The 20,683-nt window shown below is 39.8% G+C and overlaps 1 protein-coding gene and 1 pseudogene across 2 annotated transcripts in view; one reads left to right on the top strand and one right to left on the bottom strand.

Moving 5' to 3' along the window:
- Nucleotides 1-18,732: 18,732 nt before the first annotated feature.
- LOC148777283 (uncharacterized) lies at nucleotides 18,733-19,567 on the bottom strand (annotated as a pseudogene).
- Nucleotides 19,568-19,748: 181 nt separating this feature from the next.
- LOC129557100 (uncharacterized) overlaps nucleotides 19,749-20,683 on the top strand; it is an 86,305-nt gene continuing 85,370 nt past the window's right edge. For both annotated transcript variants that reach the window (XM_055427669.2, XM_088837874.1), the window contains exon 1: nucleotides 19,749-19,902. In XM_055427669.2, the coding sequence (XP_055283644.2) occupies nucleotides 19,784-19,902 (119 nt within the window). In that variant the 5' untranslated portion in view covers nucleotides 19,749-19,783. The remainder of the gene's footprint in view (nucleotides 19,903-20,683) is intronic.

The following is a 20,683-nucleotide window of genomic DNA, read 5'->3' as shown; positions in this document are numbered from 1 at the left end:
GGGGAGAGCGTTTCCTAGGCTTGCACAATGCCTGGCACAAGTGCCCGGTATACGGGCTGGCTCAGAGCAGATGAGGTCAGTTTAAAAGTGGAGATGGTGGCGATTTCTACCCATAAGCAGATAGGAAAGTGGCAAGGGTGTCCTTGGGCTTGGTAGGCTCTGTTCTCAATAATTCCTCCTACACCAGAAAACATGCTCATTGCTCTAGGGACAGGGCTGCATTCAGAGGTGATTCAGAAAGCAGGCTCACACACTGTCTTGGTGCCACTTCTGTCCACCTTTCCTTCCTATTAGAAAAACCTTACACTTTTCTTAGTTGTAAAATGGGGGAGGGGGGTAAGAGTTGTCCCTACTTCCTAGGACTGTTTGGAGTTTTAAATGAATTGATACACACATAAGCATTTAGAACAGTATCACACATCCTAAGCTAATGCCTGTTAGCTCTTAAATTATCCATTTTGAAGATTTTCTTGCAATCTAGGAGACAGAGAAGGAAATGGTTTGTGTAGAATTATCAATATTACATATAAAAGGGCAGGCAAGAAAACCTTAATCAATGATGGACATCGTCCAACAACCGACATATTTAATGAAAAGCTAATGCTTAATCTGTCTGCTAGATAACCCAGCTCTGTTTTAAAAGTTATATTTCAATTCCTACTTGACTCCTCTTGAAGACCCAGAATACTTGACTATACTTTCAGTGGCTGTTAGCTTAGGCGACACATGAGGTTTTAAATAATGCCAATTAAAACTCTTATGGGATGTCAAATCCATTATAAAATCCACAATGCATCACTGTGTTATTTATATTTACCTCCAGGCACCTATCAATTACTGGAGCAACAATGATGTGGAAAATTCAAACTGTGGTAGAACATAATGTTAACATCTTCTAATGCAGCTTAAGGTAATTGCATGATGGGGGAGGGGAAAACAGCGGTTGTGGTAATGAGATGGAGAGAACAGATTTCCCTTGTAATATGTCTGGCTTTTTAGACTAATATCAAAATTAGTTCTCATCATTAAAATAATGGTTCTTAATCTTCTGGGCAGGGAGAATAGGCCCTTTGGAGAACCTGTTGAAAGCTGTATACCCTCTCCTCCAAAAATAAAATATGCAATTTTATTTAAAGTGTGTGTTTGCTGGCATATGTAACTTTTAGGGAATTCAGAAATTCCTCTGAAATTCAACTATAGATTCCTACATCAGGAACTCTTTAAACTCTCATGTAATATATTGGACTGTTGATGAAGGAAATGGGCAATAGAACAGTATAAAAACATCCACTGGATGCATTATATATAGACATAGAGGTTGATTTTCTTCAAGAGCAGGTTTTAGAAATGTATGCTCTAGCTCCAACACTTATAGTAGAGTCCACTAAAGACTATGGCATCCTTGAGCGTGGCCCCTTTGTTCTAGAAATTGACCCCATTCTCAGTCAGTAATCTTGTATAAATAGGTAGCTAGTAATAGTATGAAAGATTGCCTAGTTTTTCTTTTAAAGAACTACCAAACGCTCAATTTACTAATGTATATTAGATCAGACCTGAGGGGGAAAACCTCAGAAGAAATAAAATATAAAACCCAGGATCCTGATGCTGGTTATGCTAGTCTCAGATTAGCCACGTGTAAAATGGAGTCATATTTTATGGACTGATAAAATAAGATGATACATGTCAAAGAACTTTAAAAATTCTAAAGTTTGTTGGTTACTGTTATTACCCTTCTCAAACTTCCTTCTCTTCCCTGAAAATGACATGGCCTTATTTAGGTTTGTGCTGTGTTGGCAGTTTTGAAAATCTACACTATTAAATAAAAATCTGTCTCAATTCTGATCATTTTTTTTTCCACGATTACTCATCTCTAAAAATGAATGTTCATTCAACAAGCTCAGAGGTTAAGGGTAGAGCATTGAGTGTGGCGGGGGCAGCGGGGGGGGAGAAGATGTTAAATGTATGGGGCTTGAGTTAGAATGCCTGGGTTCAAACCTAGGCTTTTCACTTAATCACTGTATAACAAAGTAACTTAATGTACTTGGAGCTCAGTTTTTTCATTTGTATAACTGGGATAATAGTACTTGACTCAAACAGTTATTGTAGGAATTAAATGAGGTATTATTTGTAATATGTGTAGAAGAGCAAAGAGAAGCAGAGGATGACATAAGAAAAAGAAAATGGACCCAAGCTCATTCTGTGGCTTAGGCAAAGTCTCCATGGATGCTGAAAGCTCATCTTAGTCTTAAAAAATGTGAGTATAAAGATTTTCACAGGTCAGCTGATAGTTCAAGGCAACGTGTGGTAAGATGAGGCAAAAGGAAGGTGAAAGAGGCCTGAGCACACATGTACCCTAAAGGAAGAGTGCCAGGTGACAGGAAGAAGTGTTCAGCTCAGCTCAGTTCAGTTCAGTCGCTCAGTCGTGTCCAACTCCTTGCGACCCCATGAATCACAACATGCCAGGCCTCCCTGTCCATCACCAACATCTGGAGTTCACTCAAACTCATGTCCATCAAGTCGGTGATGCCTTCTAACCATCTCATTCTCTGTCGTCCTCTTCTCCTCCTGCCCCCAATCCCTCCCAGCATCACAGTCTTTTCCAGTGAGTCAACTCGTCGCATGAGGTAGTCAAAGTATTGGAGTTTCAGCTTTATCATCAGTCCTTCCAATGAACACCCAGGACTGATCTCCTTTAGGATGGACTGGTTGGATCTCCTTGCAGTCCAAGGGACTCTCAAGCATCTTCTCCAACACCACAGTTCAGGAGAAGAAAAAGAGAGAGAGAGAGAGAAATTGAGGACACAGGCAAGATAGGGTATTTCTGAGGACCTGAGCCACCTAAAAAGTCAGGAAGAAATCGTGTACAAGGCACAGGGAGTGGTCATAAATTTGATGCAGGAGATTCAGCTAGATGTAGGAAGGGAGAAAAGGTCAGGGCAGGGAGGAAGTTGAAACACTTCCTTCTGTGAACAAAGAAGCCTGGCTTGTTTACAGTGATGATAAGATGGTGGGTTAGGAAGTGAGAGTGGTGAAGATTTAGGATATCTGTTAGGAAGAAAGAGGGATGGGCTAAGACAGACTTAGGAACTGAGAAGCCTTTCCTTCAGCCTGGAGAACCCAGCTGAGGGCAGGTGACACTACTAGAGGAGTACGTGACTCTTTTATTTAAATTAAAGGAAGCTTTGTGATGATGGTGCTCCTGTGACCCTACAAATCAAAGAATAGTAATTCTAGATGTGTTGAATCAACACATCACCAGAAGGAGAAAGAAAGACATTGATAAGGTGTTAATAGTATTCTGAAATTAGGTGCTGGTTCTTACAAGCCACTGCAGGATTCACAGGGTATGATATGCATGATATGCAAACACATCATTTGAGATCATTATTTTATCAGGAAAATAGAGGGTATTGTCACCTCTGACTTGGTGACAGGACTGTCTGACAACTGACAGTCTTGATTTCACTATCTGACATGTTTTTAAAAATTATTTTTTAAAAATTATTTTTAATTGGGGGATAACTGCTTTATAGTATTGTATTGGTTTCTGCCATATAACAACATGAATCAGCCATAGGTATACATATGTCCCCTCCCTCTTGAACTTCCTTCCCTCCTCCCACCCCAACCCACCCTTCTAGGTCACAGAGCACCTGATCTCAGCTCCCTGTATCATACAGTAAATTTTCACTGGCTATCTAATTTTACATATGGCAATCTATATGTTCCAATGCTCCTCTCTCAATTCATCCCACCGTCTCCTTCCCCTACTGGGTCCACAAGTCTGTTCTCTGTGTCTACGTAATGACATGCTTTTCCACTGTGAAATCTTTTGAGATTACTCTAAGCTTCAATGTCCACATCTTTAAAATGGACTCTATCTTGCTCTACCTTTCTATCTCATGAGATTGTTACATCAAGTGAGGCAATATACATAAAAGCATACATCTCTTTACTGTATTTAATATTAGTATCATTATAAAAGAACCATTTAATATATAGCTTGAGGTTAAAAATAAAATGTATATAGAATACCTTTGGACAGAAGAAACAAAGAAGCCTGTTAACTGTGGGGAGAAGAAAAGGGGTATAAGGATGGGCATGTGATTTTCTTTTCATATTCTATGACTTATATTGTTGGAATTTTGTACTATATGTATATATTAACCATCTCATTAAGTAAATGATATATTTTATTAGACAAATAAAAGTTGTTTTTCTGAAAGCCATCATTCATAATGTTATTTGATAAAGATTAACTGAGTTCGTACTATATGCCAGGCATTTGGCTTTAAATCGTGGATACAAAAAAAGAAGGGTCCTTAGTCAAGAGGGTAAATTAGGGAATTTAAAATTAGTTAAAACTAATTAAAATTAGTTTAAAATTAGTTAAAAATAGGGAATGTGCCCCCAGAAATTAACAACCATCAACATGTTTGATTCTCTGGAGGAGAAAGGTGGTCTGGAATTGGGATGTACCCTTTAAGGGAGCCTACATTAACAGTAGGAAGACTGTTAATTAGCAGAAGGAAGACTCACTCTGATCCATGCACGTCAGTGTGCACACTTTAGTGTGGTAATACACTTCAGACCTGTGTTATCAGGAAAAAGATGTTGTGTTTCAGGGCCTGGAGAGGTTCCAATAATTAAGGTAATCTCCTTAGGAAACAGCTTATCAGAGCAGGTATGCTCAGTTAATGGTGCTTCTAGACACATCTGGGTTGAGCCTGAATAAATGGGCTCCAGGCTATTTCAAATCTTGAAAGATGATGCTGTGAAAGTGCTGCACTCAATATGCCAGCAAATTTGGAAAATTCAGCAGTGGCCACAGGACTGGAAAGGGTCAGTCTTCATTCCAATCCCAAAGAAAGACAATGCCAAAGAATGCTCAAACTACCGTACGGTTGCACTCATCTCACATGCCAGTAAAGTCATGCTCAAAATTCTCCAAGCCAGGCTTCAGCAATATGTGAACTGTGAACTCCCAGATGTTCAAGCAGGTTTTAGAAAAGGCAGAGGCACCAGAGATCAAATTCCCAACATCCGCTGGATCATGGAGAAAGCAAGAGAGTTTCAGAAAAACATCTATTTCTGCTTCATTGACTATGCCAAAGCCTTTGACTATGTGGATCACAAAAAACTGTGGAAAATTCTGAAAGAGATGGGAATACCAGACCACCTTGACCAGCTTCTTGAGAAACCTGTATGCAGGTCAGGAAGCAACAGTCAGAACTGGACATGGAACAACAGACTGGTTCCAAATAGGAAAAGGAGTACGTCAAAGCTGTATATTGTCACCCTGCTTATTTAACTTCTATGCAGAGTACATCATGAGGAATGCTGGGCTGGAAGAAGCACAAGCTGGAATCAAGATTGCTGGGAGAAATATCAATAACCTCAGATATGCAGATGACACCACCCTTATGGCAGAAAGTGAAGAGGAACTCAAAAGCCTCTTGATGAAAGTGAAAGAGGAGAGTGAAAAGGTTGGCTTAAAGCTCAACATTCAGAAAACTAAGATCATGGCATCTGGTCCCATCACTTCATAGGAAATAGATGGAAAAACAGTGGAAACAGTGTCAGACTTTATTTTTTTGGGCTCCAAAATCACTGCAGATGCTGACTGCAGTCATGAAATTAAAAGACGCTTACTCCTTGGAAGGAAAGTTATGACCAACCTTGATAATATACTAAAAAGCAGAGACATTACTTTGCCAACAAAGGTCCGTCTAGTCAAGGCTATGGTTTTTCCCGTGGTCATGTATGGATGTGAGAGTTGGACTGTGAAGAAAGCTGATCGCCGAAGAATTGATGCTTTTGAACTGTGGTGTTGGAGAAGACTCTTGAGAGTCCCTTGTACCGCAAGGAGATCCAACCAGTACATTCTAAGGGAGATCGATCCTGGGTGTTCATTGGAAGGACTGATGCTAAAGCTGAAACTGCAATACTTTGGCCACCTCATGCGACGAGTTGACTCACTGGAAAAGACTCTGATGCTGGGAAAGGTTGGGGGCGGGAGGAGAAGGGGACGACAGAGAATGAGATGGCTGGATGGCATCACTGACTCTGTGGACATGAGTTTGAGTGAACTCCGGGAGTTGGTGATGGACAGGGAGGCCTGGCGTGCTGGGGTCGCGGAGAGTCGGACACGACTGAGCGACTGAACTGAACTGAGGGTTAAATGAATGCAGATGGTGACTGCAGCCATGAAATTAAAAGACTCTTACTGCTTGCAAGGAAAGTTATGACCAACCTAGACAGCATATTAAAAAGCAGAGACATTACTTTGCCAACAAAGGACCATCTAGTTAAGGCTGTGGTTTTTCCAGTAGTCATGTATGGACATGAGAGTTAGACTATAAAGAAAGCTTAGCACCAAAGAACTGATGCTTTTGAACTGTGGTGTTGGAGAAGACTCTTGAGAGTCCCTTGGACTGCAAGGAGATCCAACCAGTCCATCCTAAAGGAGATCAGTCCTGAGTGTTCATTGGAAGGACTGATGTTGAAGTTGAAACTCCAATACTTTGACCACCTGATGAGAAGAACTGACTCACCTGAAAAGACCCTGATACTGGGAAAGATTGAAGATAGGAGAAGAAGGGGACAATAGAGGATAAGATGGTTGGATGGCATCACCGACTCAATGGACATGAGTTTGAGTAAACTCTTGAATAGGGAGGCCTGGCATGCTGTGGTCCACGGGGTCACAAAGAGTCAAACACGACTGAGTGACTGAACTGAACTGAAAGCAATGGAAGAATAATTTCAGGCACCCCTTTTAATATAGAAAGAGATAGTAAAGTAAAGAAGAGCCCAGGCCTAGCTCCACCACCAACTTTATCACCTTGAGAAAGTAATACTTTATTCTGGCTTCGATATCTTCAAAGTGGACACAATAACAGCTGTACCTCAAGAGACTTGTTCAGCCAAGAAAACTGCCCCTCAAAGTGCCCCTGGGTAAGAATTCTAAGAGCTTAGTGTCTAAGCTTGGCATTTTAAATGGGAAAGAAGAACTTTCTTGGGTAAAAAATGACAAAGAACACAAAGTTTTCCTTTAATTATTTATTTAGTTTCCCACAGGGATAAAATGTAACTTTAATAGAAGGGGAGATCTCTGAGAAACAAAGCAGATCTCTGTAACAGGTTAGTTAAAAATAGGGAATGTGCCCCTAGAAATTATATCTTTGGAAAATTCAAGATGGAGGCATGTTTTCTTCTCCCCTCCCCCTACTTTTTAAAAACTATTCTCTAATTAAATCCAATACAGCACAATTACTGAGTATCTGTTATGAAGAGGGCACTCTTTCAGGGACTCTATGATTTTTCACTTGCACTCTGAATTATTGTAAAATTTATCTTCCTGCTCAAACAGGATGTGGGCAAAGAGCACAAAACACAAATTCTCTTTAACTTATTATAAACCCGATGCATAATTATAGATAAGTCCCAATTTCTCAGTCTTGGTTTCCAAAGTATTAATTGGGTGTAGAATCTGCAGTACCTATCATCATCTTCCCAACATGATTTTGAGGATAACTTGTAAGTATATGTTATACAGCAGGTGTCTTTTCCAAAGTGTGTGCAAAACATATGTGATTTTAAATCTATGTAAGGAGTTTCCTATTAAAACTATTTCTAGGTTGGACTCTTGTGAAATGAGGACTCTATAAATCATGAAAATGATTAATCTAACTAAATTGTTTTGTAAATGTCTGTTTTTGTTTGTTGATAAGTTTCTTTTGTTGAATTACGTATGCTTATCTGTGGCTACTTAGCAAGTTGAAAAAACTAAAAGGTAGCACTGTATGTATGTGTATGTCTCTCTCTCTTTATATATATAGTATGTGTATATATAAATATATAATATGTATTTGTGTGCACACATGAATAATTTGTTTATATCCACAGAATATGGAGAATTAGAATTAGCCTCATCCTGAGGGACAAAATAAGTAAAGCATATAATTAGAAGAGAGAGAAAGAAGAAAACAGAAACAAGAGAAAATTCATTCCAAGTTGCCAAGAAAATCATAATGGCTACCATTATTGAACCCCAACTATGTGATAAGCATTAAGCAGCTTTAGATCATCATTTCTAATCCCACCACTATCCTGTGGGATAGAGAGTATTATCCTTCCTTCATAAATCAGAAAAAAAGAAGCCTAGAGTGCTTAAGTCACAATGCACAAGGAGATGCATTTCAAGCTCAAGGTTCCCAGTTCCGTCTGAGAGATGCACTCTCTCTCCACTGGGTCTCCCTGCTGATTGATTTGTACAGATTGTAGTGGACAACTAAGCAGTGCTTTCTCTTTTTTGAGAACTGTGCCGTCAGGCAGGTTGTGAATTCTGGACCAAGGTGACAGGATCCCCATTTTGGGGAATTATCATGCTTCCGTGTGATTATTCCTGGCTAATGTCACATGGTGACAGAAATTTGGATCTTGAAGTCCCCTTAAAGTCACTTAATCCAGTCCTCTCATTTTTGAATGACTTTTTGCTGATTATAGTTCACATATGCAAAAAAGTCAGAAATGAGCTTTATAAAGAAAATGAAAAATTATACTACATACAAACAAGGACAACATTTTGAAATATTTCCTTCCTGTCTTTTATCCTTGCTCAGTTCATGTGCATATAACACAGTTTTGAAATGAGCTTTTCGTCTTACTCATCGTTACAGCATTTTCCCAAATTCTCCAAAATCACTTTATAAACACTACTTTTAATTTGCTGCAACACACTCTACTAGGGGGGAAATGTTTACCTACTGATGCCCCTGTTGTCAGATATTTAAGGGGTTTCAAATTTTTGCAATAAATTGTATTGCAGGTTTTCAAAAAGTTTAAGTCTTGTGACACATAGTAAAAAATTGTTTTTCAAAAAGTTACCCCTTTGTCTTATAAATGGAGGGGTAGTGCATTGCCATGGTTACTCAGCAAGTAAATGTTTCCTGCAGATCTTAAACCCAATCCTCCTTCAATTTCTTTCTTGGGCCACAGCAACTTACTCTGACCATGACAAATGTGGTTGGTGAGGAAGTCAACCACACCCTTAAATAATGATCTTGGAGAAGACACAAATGCAATATGGGTAATGGGACAATCTTAGTCGTTATACTCAGGTAGCCCTCATCCCTCATTGACCAGGTCTATGGACTTGAATAAATGACATAAACTTTCTGAGCCTCCATTTCCTTACCTCTCAAAGTGGGGAATAAAACATATCTCATAGGGTTATTATAAAGAATATAGAATGTCAGATATAGAAAAATCCAGGTACATAGTAGGCTCTCAATAAATGGAACTTATTTTCTTTTTTAAAAAAGGATACGACACCTACTATCATCTTATTCATCTAGTCCATCTGTCAATTTTTTTTCCTCATTACCGTACATTCTGGCAGGTATCTGTAGATTGAACAAGCAAACTCCTTTCCAAAAGGTGTGATTAATTCTGTCCTCTTTGAATTCTAATCCCATGAAAACAGAGCTTCTTTGTAATCATGTTGGCTGTATTATAATAAAAGTACTTGCACAAAATCTTTCATTAAATCATGGGAAGTAACAAAGGAGTGTGTCACTATGTTCAGTGTTTCCTCTGCATTCATTGCCACCCACCACCATTCCTTGGATTGCAGTTCAAGTAGAAAGTACAGTGGAGAAACTATAGGCAAAATTGTAAAGTTTACCTTCTCTAAGCTTCTGTTCCCAACCTCCCTCTTTTTCCTCCTTGATGGGATAGATTTTCTCCTTTCAAACATGTGTTGATGTCTTAATTGCTAACCTTGAAGACATATAGTATTCCAGCATATAGTATGCTGATGCTTGTATGTGCTAGTATCAACTTGAGAAAGTGAAACTCACAGAGAAGTAACATTGTGTTTAGTTTTTACTCTTGGTGGAAGTTGAGTGTTCACGGTTGATCGATAGGGTTTAACGATGATTTAGGATACTCTAATTTCCAGTAGCCTAATACTCAACTATTCTAATACATCTATATTGAAGCTTTCCTCTTCAGAGGGAGACCTAGTTACCACCCTCCCCACAACTATCCTTTAAGAGCAGACTGTCTTCTTGGGGCTCTAGAGTCTAACTGTTATCTTCATTTTTTTTTTTTTCCTTTCCTGGACTTCTGAAAATTCTGAAGCCAAACTACATTCTGATATTGTAAAAGATCATAAGAAAATTTTCTGTGTTGGATCACTCTTCCTGGAGTCACATTCTTTACCCACTATGGGATTAAACTTCTCTGGAAGGAATTAACTTCATGATCACATATGTCAATTCTGAATAAATCATAAAATGCTTTCTATTCATGTTTTAGCACCTTTCACTTACAGATTTAACATTCCAACTTATGCTTTTTCCTTGAGACTCTAGATTGAGGATATACTTTTATAGTTCTCTATCTTATGGTTAAGATGATAACTCCCAGACTTCATTTTTCAAAAAAATGATAACAGGATATTTTTTATGTTTACTCTGCACTAATTTTATATACCTAAGTTAATTTTGTGCAAAGAAGTATATTCAATATATTTTGTCTCTTTGATATCTTACTAAATGTGAATAAAATAGTTGGAGGTTATCTTCTAAGGCAGACATCTGGAAGGTTTTGAGTATGACTTTAATGTTTCTTCCCCACTTTCCATCCACCACACACACCCACACCCCCACACTCACACACACACGCTCAAATATACACACTCACACACACAAACTTATGCATGCACATTTTTTACCAAAGAACTTTTAGGAAAATCTGTGCAAAAACTATTGATTCAGATACACTGCAGCAACCTTTCTGAAGGAATCAAGAACCCATAATGTGTGTTCCCTCCAAAAATTATTTGGGGTTATTAAATTTTTTGATAAGTTAAAGACAATCTAATAAATTTTCTTCAATTTTCTAAAACCAATTTAATTTCTTATTTTAGAAAATGGAGGTTCATGACTATTGTTAATACCTATTTAACAATTATGAATACTAGAAAAGTTTGGGATCACATTACGAAGGCCATCATGTAGGGCTTCTGTAAAACTTTATACTGATTTTATGCACAAACTTACCTGACACCTTGGAATACATCAGGGATTTGAATAAATAAATATATGTTTATTATGATATACATATTCTTTAAAATGGAGTTCAGGAATTCCTAGCTACTCTAAATAATTAGAGTTAAGAAGGCATTTACTGTAAAAGTGAACTAATGTGCTTTTAAGGATGTAGTTTAATTAGGCACTCTAATAATAACTGACAAATGTATGTGATGGATTGAAGGTTTACAATGCCTCTTTACATATGCTATTGGTATATGTACTAGTACTTACTGGATGAGTACTACAGGGTACCACCTTGGGTTTACAGATGAGAAAATGGAAGCATTAAGAGTTTTAAGTATTCAGTCCTAATACCACACAGCTAGTAAGTAAAAGAAATGGAATCTAATCACAGACCACATATTCCAAGAAAGTGACATTTCTATTTTGTGCTTCAAGTGACCCCTATGCTGGTGAATAGGTTTCCTATTCATTGATCTTAAATTGAAGTGGAAGTGAGTAATTTAATTTATAAGGAAGTTTTGAGTTAGTTTTATTCTGGGCAAGATACAAATTTCTAAAACAAGCTAATCTTCTTGTTTTATTATGAGATTCAATGGCTTTTAGAGCCTAGAAGGACTTCAGTTATTAAACTGCCTTATTTTTCAGAACTTTTTCATTCACCTAATCAATATATATTTGCTAGAATATATGTAGCTGATGCTGAATAAAATGTAGATCCAAGAGAGTTAAGCAATTTACAAAATAAGAACTAACTATAAGAGATGGAACTGAAACTATATGTATACATTTATAGTTATATATATAACTATATATACAGTTATAACTATATATAAATGTATACATATAGTTTTATATAACTATATATAGTTATAACTATATATAAATATATACATATAGTTATATATAACATATATATATATATAAAACATGTATTCACTCAAGAGGCAGTTATAAAGGGCTAAGTTAGGGCATTTGGGGCAAGAAGCATACCCAGTTGAATTTGGCATGTTACTAGTCAATGACTTTTGACAGACCATTTGCAACCCAGTCTATGAAATAATAGAATAAAACCCCTAAAACAAAAGGAAAATGTGACAATTAAATGAAATAATATAAGTTGATGTGCTCTATTACTGTTAATAATCTCCTCATAATTATTTTGAGGGAAAAGAGAAAGCAAACTTGACCATATACTTTTAGAAGAAAGTTTCAACAAGTTTCTTTTCAAAAATTGTGTTACATAAAATAAATTCAGTTTCAACTATTCAGTGTGTAAACTGAATGGAGTAAAATTCAAAGTGTCCATGTTGCATGTACATGTAACAGTTATTTCAGAGTTAAAATATACTGCTAGCTCTATAGGCTGGTAAAGATTTGCAACTGGGGGGATACACTGTTTTGGGATAGTTGCTGTTTCTTTAAATTGGGTGAAAGAGTTGTACAATTGCTGAGTCAGATGATCTGGCAGCCAGAGAGAATCAGAGCAAGAAAATGGTGGCACTCAAAAAAAGAAAGTAAAACGTAAGTTCCCCCCCCCCCCCCAATAAACCAGCAAACTAATAGGTGTAACATTAGAAAAATGTAGTTTAAAAGCAGAAAATAATGACTATAATTGGGAAAGCATAATATTGTAGTTTTACCTATAATTGCAAATTCTTTTTAAGCTTACATTATTTGTAAATATATTTTCTCCTCACCAACGTGTTTTTACAGACACAAAGACCCAACATTTTGTCTATAAGTGCTTTATTCTGTTATGGGTACATTTTACTGTAATTTGCCTTGATCATAAATAAATATAATTTAAACCTGTAAAATACGTCTATGTTTTCTTTTCCTTCTCTTACATAATTTTAGTGTGTTATGTTTACTGCTTGGTTTCTGAATTGGAAAATAAAATAAAATAAATCCCTTATTACTTATTACTCTATCTATCTAGCACTATCCATCCTATTTAAACAACAGTAAGTACATATAGTGCTTCAGAAAGATATCATTAATGTCTTTTGTGGAAATTTTCTGTCTGGTGCTACAAGCTTTAATGCACAAGTATATCCTACTACATCCTTTGCCCTCAAATGTGTTCTGATTGTAGAGACCTGGCATCTAAGAGACGATCTTTTCCAAGTCACATGAAGAATCACATAATACTAATAAAGGGTCCCCTTCATTTGGTAAAATAGCTCCTCCAATGATTTATTCAGATTCTCAATGTCCTACCTGGGACCCAAAGTGTGATTCTAAAGTTTTAAATCCTATCTAAAAGTCTGAATTTCAACTTAAAAGTAAATAATCAAAAATAAGTTAAAAAACAAACAAACAGGGACTTCTCTGGTGACCCAGTGGCTAAGACTCTGTGCTCCAAAAGCAGGGGGCCCCGGGTTCAATCTGTGGTCAGGGAACTATATCCCACATGTTGCAACTAAGATCTGGTGCAGCCAAAAAAAAAAAAAAAAATGTTGGCCATATTTGTCCCAAGGAGCTACCTCTTAACAGAATCCCCTTTAAATGCTTTAAAATGCAGGTTATTGGGACTCCACAGCAAATCTGCTCAGTTAGATATTCTGAGAGTGAATTCCAGAAATATGTATTTTAAAGAGCAGTCCAGGTAATGATGCTGCTGATAACCTTTGCCTTACTTCTTTAACTTCTCTGATTATTCTCATGCCTAATTTAAAAAAAAGCATATTTATTTACACTACTCTGATGGCATAGCTCTGTTAGTTTCAATTTGTTTAAGAGATTTCATATCTTTGTTCATACAGTTCTGAACCTCTACAATCTACAAAACTTTTCTTCCTTGAGAAAAAAACTCCTACTGGCTTTGCAACCATTTAAATAAATTCTGAGATTTTCTTTTTAAAGGTAAGGGGGCAAACTGAGAGCTAGTTGAAGAAGAATTAAAAAGTCATTTCTAATAAATACTTAAAAATCAACTTATTCTTTTCCAAAGGACCTCTGGGGCACTGTAATTTTAAATCTTGTAGTTGACAATTTAATTCTTCCCTTCTATTACTTCTTTCTGATTATGTAGTCCTGCCCAACTGCAACAATCACTCCAGTTTTCGGAAATATAAAACTGCACTGACAAGCAGAGATTATCTTCAATCCTTCTTTCTTTAAAAAGCAAATGTTATTGACATATAGTAAGTTCAACAATTGTCAATACACATGGGATTGCTGAACAAACACTGAAAGACCATGAATTAGGATTCGGAGTCTCTGCGGAGGCCCCCAATTGGTGGGCATTTTCTAAGGTGGAGTAGTCTTTAAAAAGAACTCCCTTTTCCTACTAAACAAAATATTTATTACTAAGGTTGTCTCCATCAGTTGGCTTGTTGACATAGAAGTTGACCTTATTTGCAAACTTATATTTTTTTTCATTCTGATAAATGATATCTTTTTAATGTTTTAACTGACGGGGCAAAGTTTTCAAATATGAGGAAAGTTTCAGTATAAGAAGAAACCTATTGCGAGACTGTAGCACTAGGAGAATATTACGGACCGTTCTTTATACCACCTTGCATCCCAGACAGAGAAACAAAGAAATCGAGGCCCGTCAACACTCTGGTGGCCCCCTAGCCTGGAAGGTAAAGGAACAGTCGCCAAAACTTGGACGTGCACCTCGGAGTGAACCTGTCCCATCCCGCTCCCACTCTTGGGGGTGGGGGTTGGGGGAGGCCTAGTCAGTTTCAAGCTGGAGAGGTGACCCAGAGATGTCCCTTGTCATACTTTCACCCCTCTGAAAGCCACGAAGCCCACTCAGACTCCACCTGCCCCCACGCCTCTCTCACCTGTCAGCCCGTGTCCTGCTCTGCGTTTAACCCTTGCTCTGCTCTGTTACTTTGATGAAATATTACCTGCGGAAATAGCTGCGGTGAGGAGGAGCGAGGCCCAGAGAAGGCTAAAAGTCGAAAGGGTGCGTTCGCGGAGTTGGGTGATAAATAGGTCAGCGTCTAGCTCTGGCTGGAAGGTCCTACCGCAGCGGCCAATAAAATCTCCGGCATCCGAAGCATCTCTAAGAATTGATTCGGTGGGGATATAAGTCAAGGAGGGTGGCTGGGGTTGAGAAGTGAAGGGGCCGGTTCAGAGCAACTTCGAGTCTCGCTTCCTTCTAGACCTCACTTTGGGGTTCTGGCGACAACCGTGGCGACCCCAGCCCAGCTTTGGGAAGTGGCAAGCCCCACCTTGAAGTCGTCTAGAGAGGACTTGGCAGAAGGGATCCCGAGAAGGCGGCAAGTGCTAGAACCGGAGAGGCCTAACACCCTGGCGCCTTGAAAACAGGTAGAGTCACCCATTTGTCAATTATTTAAAAACGAACTACGTTGTGAATAGAGACAGCGTGCCCTAGTGTCAGAACCCTTGCAGACTCTCTCCAGACCTTAAAGTCACGTTCTTATATAGAATACTTGTGCAATAGAATAGTTTCCTCATCCTTTCTAAGCAAGGTCTTAGTTCACTGTACTATAGGAAAATAAGGTTTTTATCTTTTCTTTCTTTTTTAACTGGTGATGGTCATAGCACTTTGGAAAACTCAAAGGTATAACGAAAAAATAAAAGACCACCGACCATCTTGAGGAAGCCACTGTAAATGTTTTGTTACAGTGTGTGTGTGTGTGTGTGTGTGTGTGTGTGTAGAGAGAGAAGCAAGAATAAGAATTGTTTACTGTTACTGTTTTAAATCTTGCTTTTAAAAAAATCACTTAACTTTATAATGTAGTAATTTTACATTCTATTAAATATTCTTCAAAAACATGATTGCCTATAATGATCCAGATCTGAAATATTTCAGATCTAATTCCAGAGTAAATTTCAATATAATTTAACAATGTGATTGCTAGAATTTTAGGCAATTTTCAATTTCTTGCTGCTATTTATTTATTTGTATCAATTTTTGTCAGAATTTTTCTTTCCTTAAGATGATGCCTACTTATAGAAAAGCTAAATAAAAGTATATGGATATTTAGAAGCTCTTGATATACAATGTAAAAAATGTTCTTGCTGGTGAGGTGTTTAGGAAAGTGCATTAATCTTCAGTCAATAAACAGACACAGTATTAGTCATCAGGTATGTGAAAATCAGAATCTAGAGAGCTATAGGGTTTTTTTAAAAAGTTATTAATATTAGAATTTTATGTTTAGAAAATGAAATTATACCCATTGTTTACATAATTTACACTACAGAAAGAAAACACCACTAAAACTTTTTATCAGGCTGGATTTCGGAGCAGAGAGGATTCTCTGGCCTAGAGTGTTTTAGGATGGAGTAGGGCAAGTGAGGTTATGCTTTTCAAAAATGACTAAAGGTTTTAGAAGCAAAAACACTGGGCCAAATGTTCAGCCTTCCTTTAAGAAAGTATTTTTTTGAGAGTATTTTTTGATATAGATCACTTTATTATCAGGAGTCACTCATGTGTTGGGAAAATGGTTTCGCTTAACTCTATCGTGGTAGTTACTAGTGATAAACTAATACGTAATTAGCAGACCTGTAAAATATTGTGGATTCAGACAGCAATAGGCTGTGTTGAGAATGAACGTTTTAAAATTCGAGTCCCCAAAGAAGTAAATGAATATTGTCTTATTTCTGATACCTAGAGATCATGTACACATTGAGAGTAATGGTTTAAGCTAACTGTATAGTGCTTACTGTGAGAGAACACTATGCCATTAAAGGAGGGGAATACCCCTAAAAGTTGCCAGATAGCAGTAAACAAATAAATATTTAATTTCAGAAAAGTATGACTATTTTATAAATACACCAAGGTAGAGGTAATAAGTCAGTCAGTGTAATTCATCAGGCATGTATGGATAAGAAACTAGTAACATGAAATTTTATTATATACAGTTTCCAGTCATATAAAAAAGTCATAATGAATATATTTGCAAAACTATAAAACTATGTTAAACTAACAACACCATACAGGTCAGCATTAATGTTAACTAATTCATACAAGATATATTTTTAGCACTGTGGCTCTCAAGGAATTGTATGAGTCCCAACATAATTACCATCCACATAAATTCTTAAATCAGCACAACCATAGACATAATATATATAATTGTGAAATATAGAATTACATGCCATTTATAATGAATACTTCCAGATGTTTATATATGTGTAAAGTTTCATATACGAAGTTGGAGAATTGCACGTATTTTCAAAATATTCTATTTTATCTAAGCCATGTGTTCTGACATCACATATTTGCTGAAAATTGGGCTTTTCATATCATCAATGCATTTTTAAATAGCTTTCATTCCTGAAAATTGACTTATACCTAAATAACAAGGAATAAATGGCTATTTTCAATGAACCTATCATTTTTATATTTTAACACTTTATACAACAAATATAAAATGAATATTTCTCTAACTTAAAATAATCGCAATATTACCTATGTACTCCTAAAATAGAAATCAAGCAATTACAGTATTTACATAGGTTAAAAATTTCTACCTCATTACTATAGGTTTTTGGATGCAACTTAATAATTTAAATAAAATAGCTTTATATAGAGAATAATATTAAAAAGGAAGATATTAAAAAAACATATAATAGTGGCTAAATGCTTGCTGGTACAGATAAAGCACCGACCGTTTAAAAAATGGGATCCTGTTAGTGTTTTAAAATGAACTGAAATCAAATCCAGCAACACCCCTTGAAATTTTTTACAACCTACTTCTACTAATGCTCAAAAATAACTGAACTTTAATAAAAATATGAAAAAGAAAATGTGTACTTTCCCTATCAATTGTTTGTAGATTTTCGCCAATAGAATTGAGGCACCTAATTAAACACGGATAGTGTTAACAGTTTCACATTTACATGTCAAAAAATCTACTAACGTTAAAATAAAAAAATAATTCCCCCCTATGCTGGCCTTTGCTTTTTTCAAAATGCATATTCCCAGGGAAATAAGCCACAAGGAAGGCCACAAAAATGAAGCCACATTAAATTGTTTTCGGATTTTTCATACTGGTTCTAATTAGGACTCTATATATTTAACTATACATATATATATTTCAACTGTTCTGGTCATAGGAAATTACATCGACTGTGTAAAGAATTATCTGATGTGAGGACACAGCTACCTAGATTTCTGTTTTTCAAGAAGTAGGCCTCATTTTGGGCCTTTTAGTTGGGGCCTGAGATGATTAAAATATGATCGGTGTCATTCTTGGGCTCTGCACTGCAGTTCTGGCTTCTTCTAAACATATGGGCATTGTCCCCACTCCTTTAGATAACACCAGGCCGCTAAAGAAGAAATCTCCATCTCACTACGAAAGTCAGTCTCTCCTCTGACTTGAAAAAGCAAGTGATTGCTCCTCTTAGAAGTTACTGATCCTGCAATCAATATTACTATTTCGAGAGTATCAGTAGTATTTGAGGGTGCGAGCCCCCACCCTCAAACCTCCTCCACTACTGCAAGGAGAGAGGGTTGACCCGGCAGGAAGAAAAAAGGCGGCCTCCAGAAATCTAAGACCGTTAGTAATACTTTCCTTCAGGGCACAATAAAGTGCTTTTGAAATACACCTTGTGTGTGAATGTTTGTGTTTGTTTACTGATTCCCAGCCAGGAAATTCAGGAGTGACTGATTTCTAGAGTGGATTTAGAGTCTCCCGGTTTTCCCCCAGAGTTTCAGGAACTGTGAAGGGGGCTCCGGGCTCAACATGCTGGGCGAACTGCACCTCGGAGAAACGGTAACCCGTATGGGGAGAAAGTGCAAGGAGCCGCCAGCCCCCGTAACAGCCTCCTCCAACCTCGTCCGGAGGTGACTTATCTGTGCACTAGATTACATCAAACAAAATCACCCAAGGGCCGATTGCGCCCGGGGATTTTCGAGGCCTTTCCTACCTGGTCTAGGATGCGGTCGCTGCGCTCTGCGCTGTCTCCTCACTAGCATCAGCACGAGGGCCGCAGCGGCCCGCACACTCGGCGCTGCCCACTCACCCGCTGGCCGCGCGATGTGCACCACGAAAGCCCTGACTCGTGGTGGGCCGTCCGCGCGCCGAATCCTCACTGTGATCAAGAGCCGGCGCACCATGTTCTCGCCGCCTCGGAGCGCGGCGACCGCTGCGCCGCCTTTTGACTTCAGAGGTAGGCAGCTCGGCGCCCGCCCCCCGGGGATCGCAAACTGAGACCCACGCGCAGCCGCCCGCCCATCTCCGCCCCGCAGGCGCGCCCCCGCCCGCGCCGGCGCGCGCTCGCTCGCCCCCCACCTCCTGGGAGCCCAGAACTGTTCTGCGCACAGCGCGCGCGGGAAAGGCGGGCCGAGGCGCCGGGCGGCGCGCGCGCGGGAGGCTAGCTTCTTAGGTTCCTCTCTCGCCCGCGCACCTCTCCTTTCCCGCCTTGTCAGCGCTGCCCCCTCCCCTGCCCCGCCACCTTCCCACCCAGCGCGCGGGAGCGCCACGCGGTGACAGCTCCGGGTCCTGACGCCACAACGCATCTCCAGGCAGCCCGCCCCCCTCGCAACATCCGTCACCTGACCCGGCCATATCAGGAACCGCCACGGTCCGGCTCGCGTCCCTGCTTCCCTGGCCCCCTTCCTTTATTCCTCGCGCCCCTCGCTGGGGTTGGAGGGGGGGGTCCTCCCTTTCTTCAAACCGGATCATTTAAAAAAAAACAAAAAGAAAGAAAGGGAGAACAAAACAAAAACGCCAAGTCATCTCCTGGCTCTATCCGCCATTCAGGAGGCTGGATGTCAGTTTTTGAAAGAAATGGCGCTACGCTCCACTTCTAGATTTGGGAAACCAGCGGAATTAAAGGAAACTGCTGCGACATCTGGACACTGCGTGGCGCTGGCGCCGCTGGAGCGGCGGGCCCCGCGCCGGACCAGGTAGGCGGAGCCGAACCCCAACTCCCGCTGGCTCGGGGCGCCCCTTCCCCTCCCAGCTCCACGCGCTGCGGAGGGTTCTGGGCTAGGCCAAGAGTCCATTCCCCAGGCAATTTTTATTTTCGGTTTTGACATCCCGCTCAGCGAAGCATCTGAACGCTTCTTCCTCTTTCCTCCTCCCGCCGCGCTCCCCTCCCCCACGGCTGCTCCCCGCTCCCCGGGAGTCCCTGCGTCCAGCGGTCGTCCTCCCGCAGCCTTGCCCCCTCCTCCTCCGGGCTCCCGCTCGGACACGCTTCCCTCTCGCTGCCCGACCCCCCAGCAGGGCCCCTCTTGTCTCTCCTCGCCTCCCTCCCTCCCTCCCCGCTCTTTCCTTCCACAACCTTTCTTTGATCCTTTCTTTCTGGACATCTCCCCCCCATTCCCCTCCCTGTGCTGCTGTGGTCCACCCGGCACAGGAAAGCGGGGGAAGGAAAGGAAAGAGCCGCATAAAGGAGGTTGGGGGGGAGGTTGAGTCGAGGACACCGAGGCGGCCTGAGGACACTCAAGAGCCGGGTTCCGGAGCGCAGTCGGACTGGTCCCGGCTCCCGGGCTGGAAAGAGCTTTGACGCGGGCTCGCCGGCTCCCCGAAGGCGAGTGGTCCAGCCCAGGACGCCGCTTGCAGGCGGGCGGCGCTGACCCGATGCCACCAGCTCCTCGGCCCCGAAGTCGGTATCGATCGGCCCAGAGCCTCGCGGGCTGGAGGCGCGGCCTGGCCGCTCGGCGTGGAAGAGAGGGTGTGGGACTA

Source organism: Moschus berezovskii, chromosome 7, assembly GCF_049115385.1.
Source record: "Moschus berezovskii isolate FMDL1 chromosome 7, NW_MosBer_1.0, whole genome shotgun sequence".
In the NCBI taxonomy this organism is placed as follows: Eukaryota; Metazoa; Chordata; class Mammalia; order Artiodactyla; family Moschidae; genus Moschus; species Moschus berezovskii.
This window is presented reverse-complemented; position numbering and strand designations above follow the sequence as displayed.